At 40.4% G+C, this 10005-nt stretch overlaps 1 protein-coding gene across 1 annotated transcript; it reads right to left on the bottom strand.

Moving 5' to 3' along the window:
* Positions 1-319: 319 nt before the first annotated feature.
* LOC139429812 (uncharacterized) lies at positions 320-4728 on the bottom strand. Its single transcript, XM_071196029.1, has 3 exons — positions 4450-4728; positions 2802-4385; positions 320-2752 (listed from the first exon to the last, which is right to left on the bottom strand). The coding sequence occupies exons 1-3, from the start codon at positions 4726-4728 to the stop codon at positions 320-322; spliced, it is 4296 nt and encodes a 1431-aa protein (XP_071052130.1).
* Between the last annotated feature and the right edge of the window lie 5277 nt (positions 4729-10005).

Raw genomic sequence — 10005 nt, forward strand, 5'->3', positions numbered from 1 at the left:
GAAAAATAACTGCAATTGAATAACATTACTAATTTGTACAATCTGGCAAAATGCTTAACTTAGCGAACGGACGAACAAGCGTTGAATTTGCGGTTTTGAGCGTTGCGACGCGAGCGTGGCCATCGGCACCGGAATGAATTTGAAGAATTCTTGCTAGAGACCATTTCGCCGGAGGTAATCTTTCATCTCGGATGAGTACAAGCTGTCCAATTTGAGGAAGATTTTGTTGATTGAACCATTTCGTAGCGTTCTGCATAGATTGTAAGTAAAACTTTTCCCAAATCTTCCAGAAATCTTCGACCATACGACGAAGAAGCTGTCATCGAGAGAGTCTCGATATCTTTTCATCGAAGACGGACGGTTCCGGAACAACGGCGAGAGCGTTACCGATGAGAAAGTGAGCCGGAGTCAGAACATCAAAATTGTTCGGATCGTCAGATATTGAACATAGAGGTCTTGAATTTAGCACGGCCTCAATTTGAATCAAAACGGTGTTGAATTCTTCATACGTAAGAACTGTCGATCCGACAATTTTTCGAAGATGGCCTTTAACGGATTTTACTCCGGCCTCCCACTTTCCACCGAAATGTGGTGCTCCGGGAGGATTGAACTTCCATCGGGTGCCGTCGCCGCTCAAGAGACTAGCCATTTCTTTCCATTCTTTGGACGCTGCGGAAAACATGGAACGCAGCTCACGGTCAGCTCCAACAAGATTCGTGCCACAGTCGCTGTAGAGGCATTCACTGATACCTCTTCTTCCGGAAAATCGCTTGTACGCAGCAAGAAATCCTGAAGTTGAATAATCTGTGGCCACTTCTAAATGGACGGCTGAAGTGGCTAAACAAACAAACAGAATAAGATAACCTTTATACGTCTTACTACCACGTCCTCGAAGATGCTTCAAATGAAAAGGTCCGGCGTAATCAACACCGGTGTGTAGAAACGGGCGGGATGATATGACTCTTGAAGGCGGAAGTTGGTCCATCAACTGCTGGCTGATGACTGCTCGTTGTTTCGCACAAATCATACATCGATGAATGAACGAACGGACAGGTACTTGCCCTCCAACGATCCAGAAATGGCGTCGGATTGAAGATAAAGTTAGTTGAGTTCCTCCATGTTTGTCGATCAGAAGAATCATAATTGGCGAATCTTTTGGAAGGATGATTGGATGCTTCTCATTCCAATCCAAATTTGAAAATCGAAGGCGCCCGGTCACTCGTAGAAAACCTTTACCGTCTATGAACGGAGAAAGTCGGAAAAGAGAACTTGAACGCGGCACTACACGGCCGTCCGTTAGAATTTGAATTTCGTCCGAGAAATGGAGTTGTTGACACTCGCGCATCCAGAACATTAAAGAGTCGTTCAGTTCATCAGGAGAAAGTATGTCTGAAAACTTTGAATTAGTCTTTACTTTATGAAAAAATCTCTTACACCAAGCAGTGACTCGCAGAAGCTTGTTCAACGACGAATATTTCAACTTTAAATCCCATCCTTTTTTCATAGCAGTTGCGGTGTTGGATGTATGGATAGAACGTGCTTCTGGAATTTCTTTGGCATCCGAATTGGTCCGAAGAGATGGCCATTCTGAGGGTGGTGAGCGAAGCCAAGACGGTCCATTCCACCATAACGTTTCGGCTTCAAGTTTCGTCACTGAAACTCCACGGGAAGACAAATCGGCTGAGTTTTCTTTCGTCGGAACGTAGCGCCAATGAACATGAGAAAGCTCCTGAATTTCTGTTACTCTATTCCGGACGAAATCTTTCCATCTTGAAGGACTGCAGATCCAGGAAAGTGCCACCGTAGAATCGCTCCATAGAAAAGTTGGAACTTCGTTGACATCCAGTGTTGCCCGAACGCGTTTTATCAACCGAACTAACAACACGGCGGCGCACGATTCAAGTCGCGGAATGGTTACGCGTTTAAGAGAAACGCGAACATCATCAGCTCTAGAAACGCGAAGATACACTACCGCACCAAAGGCACTAGTCGAAGCATCCGCGAACCCGTGCAATTCAATCGAAGAACAATCGCGAGTAATTCCAAGCCATCTCGGAATGCGAATTACCGGACAGGTCTGAAAAGATTTAATGTATTCGTTCCATTGAAGAGAAAGGTCATGCGGAAGGATTTCGTCCCATTCGAGATTGCACGTCCACAAATTTTGCATAAAAATCTTCGCAGTTACAATGATCGGAGAAAGCCACCCGAGGGGGTCGAATAAACGCGCAATGAATGATAGAACTTTACGCTTAGTAAGTTCCCGAAAGTCAAAATCGTCATTATTGAAACAAAATAGAAAGTCATCGGTCGAATTGTTCCAAAGAATACCCAATGCGCGAGGGGAATTGTCATCTTGAACACGCAACGCTTCTGTATCGGATAGAAGGTCTGAAGGAACATATGCGAGCGCTTCTGAAACATTTGAAATCCACTTTCGTGCTAGGAAACCGCCCGCCTTTAAAACTCGATTTAATTGAAAGATTAATTCTTGAACTTCATCAATGTCATTAGCACCGGAAATGATATCGTCCACGTAAGTGTCGCGAAAAAGAGCAGAAGAACCGAGAGGCTGCTCTTCAACATGTTCTTCTGCTAACTGTCGAATACAACGAATTGCGAGATACGGCGCGCATGAAAGTCCGTACGTTACCGTTGTCAGGTCGTAACTTAGAAGAGGTTCCGAAGGATTTTCACGCCAGACGATTCGTTGAAACTGCCAATCATCTTGATGAACGTCGATACATTTTCTCTAAGTCACACGCAAACGCGACGGGATGGCGTCTCCACCTTAGAAGAACATCAACAAGTTCACTTTGAAGTTTCGGACCAGTATGAAGACAATCGTTTAACGATAATCCAGATGATGTTTTTTGTGATCCGTTAAACACGACACGAAGCTTAGTAGTCGTACTAGATTCGCGAATCACCCCGTGATGCGGAAGATAGAAGTTGGGTGATTCGATTGGCACTGTAACGGGACGCATATGATTTAAATCAAGATATTCGCGCATAAATTTGCTATACGCTGTCTTGAAGCTTTCATCCCGCGCGAATCTTAACTCGGAACGAGAAAAAGTCTTAACAGCGATCATATAAGAATTTCCCAATTCACGCGGAGACTTTCGAAATGGTAAACGAACAATAAAACGTCCAGAGCTTTCACGCGAATGTGAATTGACGCAATGTTTTTCACAATCAATTTCGTCGGTAGATAAACACGGCTTAGAACTTGATTCTTCTTCTATCATCCAGAACTTTTGCATTAAATCCGCGAATTCACGATCTATCGAACACTGAAATCCATACGGGTTGAAGTTTGATTGTGATTGATTCGACAGTACGCCGGAAAGAATCCATCCAAACGCGGTTTGCTGAGCAATCAAAGAACCATCACTACTTCGTTTAACACCATTTTGAAGAATTTTAGAATATAAACTCACACCAAGAATCAAATCAATTCTTTTTGATGATGAGATATCTGAATCGGCTAACGGTAAATTCAGTAGCTCAATCGGTAACTGAGCAGAATATTTTTGAGGTAAATAAGCGGTTAATTTCGGCAATATTAACGCTTCTTCGTTGAATGAAAGAAATGGATTGAATTGCGAACTTAATTGAATTGTAACAATTCCGTTTGAAATACTTGTACGTTGTGAACCAATTCCGGAAATAAGAATACTTGCTGATTTTCGCGGAAGTTGAAGCTGTTGTACAAGTGACTCGGTGATGAAAGAAACTTCGGATCCTTGATCAATAAGGGCTCGAACGATGACGGAATGTCCACGCGATGATTCAATTCGTACTAAAGCTGTAGCCAACAGTACCGGAGCATGAATGTGGTGCGAATGTAAAAGATGATTCGATACGGTTAAGTCATTAGCGGTGATGCTCGGTTGTTCTTGTATGGGCGCGAAAACTGTTCCTGACTTTGAAGGTTCAACTGAAGATTGTATTCTAGTTGAAGTTGAGCGTCGTGGCGCGTCGTGAAGAGACGTATGGTGAGATTTGCGACAAACGCGACATCGTTTAGAAACGCGACATTTGTTGACGGTATGTGAACCAAGACAATTGAAGCATAATTTTCGGGATATCACAAAATCCTGCCGTTCTGCCGGGCTTTTTGAAAGGTAAGCCGGACATGATGAAATGTAATGCGCTGAGTTGCACATAACACAACCATTTACAGGAGAAGAAGCATTATGAGCTTTTACACTAGAGACTTTAGAACCCGTTGAAATGGAATGCACTTTACGGCTAGATTGAAGATTTTCGACAGCTTCCAAGGTGTGAATACGGTTCATCAGAAAGTCCTCAAGCTCATCAAACGTTGACGGATCGCGATGATTTCCAATCGATCTCCCATTCTTTAACGGCGTCTGTATCTAATTTTCGTACGATTAAATATACGAGAATATAGTCCCAATGCTGAATCGGACATTTCAATACTTTTAAGGCACCGAAAGCTTCTTTAATTTCCCCGACAAGACGTTTAAGTTCGCTAGAAGAATCACTCTTTACGGCACGCGCGGAAAATAAAATCGATAATTGACTCTCAATTAATAACCGTCGATTTTCATACCGGTCAATCAATATTTGCCACGATCTTGAAAAGTTATCACCGGTAACAGAAATGTTTTTTAATAACTGAGCGGGTTCACCGGTCAAACTCATTTTTAAATATTGAAGACGTTCGACATCGGTAAGATCTTCATTGTCATTGACCATTGTAGAAAACAAGTCCTGGAATTGAGCCCAATTGGCGTATTTACCGTCGAAGGTTGGAAGATCAATTTTCGGTAAATGACGCGACGCGATGACGAATGACTGACGTTTGAAACTAGTTTTGTATCAACTTCCGGGGTCGGAGACAGCGGAAGAGGATTTAATAAAACAAGCAATGTCCCCTTAGCATCGAAATAAGCTTCCTCACATTCAGAAAAAATGTCCTCGGTGAAATATATCGTATCCGAATACTTGTCGCGATACTGAATTAATTGTTTATGAGCATTATTAAACTGATCCCAATTAGTCTCAAGTCGTTCCAAACGACTTTGAAAGTTCCCGCGAGTACGTTTAGCGATCGCGAGCTTTTTCAAATTATCTATTGTCCGAGAAATTAACCCGTGAATGTCATTTTGCCGTTCGAAAATCGGGTTTAAGTCAATTTCATGAGCGGTCGCCATGGTAACGTAAACACACAATAACGAAAATGAAAAATCGAAAAATACTCAAAACGTCTCAAAAAATCTCGGCCTTCTCTCCGCACTTCCGGTTATATCCGGCTCGAAGGACCAAAAAATGTTAAGAAATAGTCGAGACCGGCGCGGGAAAAATCTGAGACGCTTATAGAAAGTTACTTAAAAACGCGGGGGTTAGAAAAAAACTGTCAAAAAGGAAAAATCTTACTGTTCTTGTAGAATAAGTAGAAGTATCTCTTCGAATAGCAAATAAAAGCCGAAGTGCTTCTATCGAACGTGTGTATTAACACGATTGAAACTACTTTTTAACGAAAATTACACAGAACGATTTATTACGCTTTTTGATGTCAACTACAACAACTCGTGAGAACAACTGAATAACAATAACGAATAAAATACGGAACGGCCGACTAATTAACTTAAATTATAAAAACTTTGAACAGTTGGCAAACAAGTTATTGGCCTATAACACCGCGGGTCATCGGTATACGAGTCGCCCTTTGGAAGGAGGTAAGCATTACCCGTTGTCATAAATATTGGTGTTTCAACTGGGTTTTCAAGGAGTCTTTGGTAGCATTTTGCCAAATGTCCATGAACGGCTACAAACTTCTTAAACCAACAATTCTGCACCTTCTCCGGGCCAGGCGCTTTCCAGTTGTGGGTCTTCTGTACAGCCTTCTTCACCTCTTCCTCCCTTATTTCCCAGTTGAGCATCGATTTCTGTTTTGACGCTTTGTTTTTCTCTTCGGTCAACCATTTACTTCTTTTATGCTCTACGGGCGCACTCCATATCCCACTCCAAAAGTCCCGCACTGAGTTAGCTGTTGGCGGTTTGTTTAACTGGTCGCCCCGTTCCACCTGGTTGTCGTTCAGGCTTCTATAAAAAAAGTCTTTCGTTTGCGCCAAACTGCTTGTTCTGTTGTCTCCTTAAATTACTGATTTTGTACCGTTTTAAACGCTTCGCATACACCGCCAGTTTTTGTTTCATTAGGTCCAAGACTGCCGTGGCGTCAGGATGGTCATTCGACTTCATTCGCTCTACGACTTTACTCTTAACCTTTTTGCTGGCTTCAGGTCTCAAACTTTGCGATAATACGCCTATTTCTCGCCTTATTGCGTCTATTCTGTTCACCATCCTCCTCTCCCACGCCGGCAGTTTGGGTTTTGTACACTTTTGTTCACTTTCTGTCCCAACACATTCCGGTTGGTTAATTAAAATCACCGTCTATGCACCCGCATACACCAAATTGTGCAGCTGTTGAATTGTCGTCTCATGGTTGATTCTTCTTGCGATTATATCGTTGGTCTCTGCAATTATCGCATTCGTAGTTGGCTTAAATATAATTTTTGGGATGTGCGGTTTTGATCTTGGGTCTGCCCCATCCCGTTGCATATTTTGTACGATAAACTCTTCTTCTAGTCTTCCCTTCGGCTCCGGTTCTATTTCTTCTTCCACCCCTTCCCCACCCCCATCAATCTCCTCTCGTGTTCTCATTCTCAGTTCCACCTCCACCTCTCGTTTAATTCTGTTGATGGTATCTATTGACAATCGGTTGTTGATAAATATAGATCTTCTTTGGTCTAGTATGTTTTGTAATTTCTTCCCATGTAGGATCGGGAACCGGGCAACGATCATTCGGTGGAGTTCGTTACCATATGGCATTATTATTATTATTTATTTAGTTTAGGAAATGGATTCTTCAGGCATAAATACAGCGGTTTGGTATTGGGAATAATTTGTTCGTTCAAACTGATAATATTTTGATTGTTCGTGATAAAGCTATTAATTTCGTAAGATTCGATCATTTCCATTAAGTTGCACTTTTCTAATTGGTGTAGAAGTTCAATATTTTTATCTTCTTGAAACACATGGTTATTGAAGGTTAAATGTCTACCGAAGACGGATTTTGGGCTGACTTTATGTTCTTTAATTCTGGTTTGCAGGCTTCTCCCAGTTTCACCTATATATGTTGCTGAACATGTATCACATTGCAACATATAAACTCCACTCTTGGATAATAGAGGTGTTCAGTCTTTGTTGTTAACCAACAAGTTTCTAATGGTGTTCTTGTTCTTGAAAGACATTATTATATTGCTACTTTGAAATATTCTTTTGATTTTGTAGGAAAGGTCTCACGGGAAGTTAATCGATCTGTAAGTAGTTTCTGCGTTGTTTGTGTTGTCGTGAAGAGAAGTTGTTTTTTCTAAGTCAAGCTTCCTTTGTGTTTTTGCCGTAAGTCTTTGATTTTGTTGGTGTGTGTAGTTACAAGTTAATTGTAAAATATAATAATTTTTCTTCACCCCTCTCTCAAGAAGGATTTTAGCACCCATGTCCATAACAAATACTTCCGCTTGGAATACAGTACAGTATGTACCCAGGCTGTAGGTTTGCTTAATTCGAGGTGTCTGGCAGTATACTCCTGCTCCGACCCCTTCCGGCATTTTAGATCCATCTGTGAACACGCACATATCTGCCTGAACCAGAGAATTTTCGTTTTCGATCCAGGACTGCCGCTCAGGCATCTGGTATCGAGCATTAATCACTGACAGTGATACCGCCAAATCTGACGGCATTGATAGCACAGTATCAGTGCTTATAATGTCTTCCGTAGCCCATTGATAGGACATGTCGGAACGGTTTTGAGCATATTGCTTAAATCTGTAAATGGTTGTTCTAGCCACTTTCTCTATATGCAAATGCAGAGGAGATAGGCCAAGCAGAACCTCCATTGCTAGAGTTGGCGTTGTGCTTATCGCACCAGAGATTGCCAATCCAGCTACTCGTTGAATTCGTGAAAGTTTACTGATAACTGAAGTTTGTCGGACTTTTCTATACCAGGCTGCTGCTCCGTATGTGATCATAGGTCTAACCACAGTCACATAGAGCCAGAACAGTCTTTCAGAGGTAAGACCCCAATTTTTTCCACAAAGACTGCGACAAGTCCACAAGGATAGTCTAGCTTTGTGCAAAACTTCCTGCAAACGTCATTGTTTACAGATATACATAGCTATTCAAACGGTCGGGTTGGGGTATTCCAGCGCATGCTACCTCAAGCGGTAAACGACAAAAACGTCGAGTGAACTTAATAAAATTGAAAATTAGACTTGTAGTATATTTCGGTAGTCCCTCTATTTACGCGGTTTCCTCATTAAAAATTTTACATGTAAACGTCGCGATGTGAGAACTATTCGTGAAAATAAAGACAAAATTCAAAAAGTGTTGGAGTTTCAGTTTATGAATCTTCAAAATTTGTCAGATATTCTAGAAAAGTTCTCTGAAAATATTAAATCAGCAAATTACAATCACATTAGGCGCCGAAATAACGCCGTTGACAGCTTTAAATGTAAAAAAAGTGACAGTTTAAACAAATATGGCGCAATTAAGCGAACGGCAAAGAATCCAAACATTAATAATGTATGGGTACGGTGCAGGTAATACAAAACGCACTTAAAGTGAAGATTGTACACTGTTCAATAATACATATTTACCCGGATACAAAATATTAAACAAAAATTTTAACACCGGAAGTGTTAAAAACCTTCCAAAAATTTGATGGTCGAAGACAGCTACCATTAACCATACATTATGAATTAGTCATAATTGTTGAAACTGTAATTTTTTTGACATTTAAAACTATCAACGGCGTTATTTCGGCGCCTAGTTTGATTGTAATTAGCTGATTTAAGACTTTCAAAAAACGCATTTTTTTTCGATTTTTTTTTATGCGTTGCCATAGCAACGAAACAAAAAACAATACAAACAAGCTAATATCGCCAACAAATGCGCCATGGTTAATAAAGAAACTTGTATTTGAAACATTTTTCTTTAAAACTACAAATGGCGAAGTTATTGGCTATATTCCAGACATTTGACACACCCTGTATAATTTTAATAAATAAATAATATGCCTCGATCGGCGGAATCAAATTGCAAAAAGTAAAGTTATTCATAAACCTTGAAAACAGACAAATCCAAATATGTAAAAATATATAGGGTGTTCCATTTAAAAAAATAAAGTAGGTGGCGACTTCCGGTGTAACCGGAAATGCTAGAAATCTGAAAATATTTTAGTCGAAGAGAACGCAATTAATAATACTTACATCTGAATTTTCAAATTTTTGTTTTGGCCAGAACCCTGTAAAGTTCTAATGGACGGTCATCGTGGATGACCCTGTATAAACAAACAAATAAACTTAAAAAAGACTGGAATAATCGGGAATAATCATAATCCATACTTCAGCAAAAATTTAAGAATTATACTGGTGAAAACCAAACATAAGGGAATAGCAAAACAGGAATTACATTGTTCAAAGTCCACACGAAGTCTGAAATTACTGTTCAGAGAAAACAAAAAATTGATTATAACCCAAACATGATTTTTCATGGCAATACTTATGTGTTCAATAAAAGAATGAGAAGAATATGAACAACAAACCAATGGACTTGTCTTGTTATTGCAGAGGACAGGAAATCACCAATACGGAAACTTTGCCAATGCAGGATAAGCACAAAAGCAAAGTAACAGCTGCAGAAATGAGATACTGGGTGGTACAAGCTCCGTATTATCTATACGGATCCCAAAAGGCTCCCAAAAGATGATGATAGACACCCAGAAAGAAGTAGCTGTCAGTATCAAGAACAAAACATACATAACGTTGGCAGAAGACTAGATACTGCTTCTAAAAAACTAAATACTGCTTTCTGAAGATTAGATACTGCTCTGGAAGATTAAATACTGCTTTCTGAAGACTAGATACTGCCGACAGGTCTAAATACAACATCTGGAACACTAAATACTGCTTT

This window comes from Onthophagus taurus, chromosome 5 (genome assembly GCF_036711975.1).
Source record: "Onthophagus taurus isolate NC chromosome 5, IU_Otau_3.0, whole genome shotgun sequence".
Classification (NCBI taxonomy): Eukaryota; Metazoa; Arthropoda; class Insecta; order Coleoptera; family Scarabaeidae; genus Onthophagus; species Onthophagus taurus.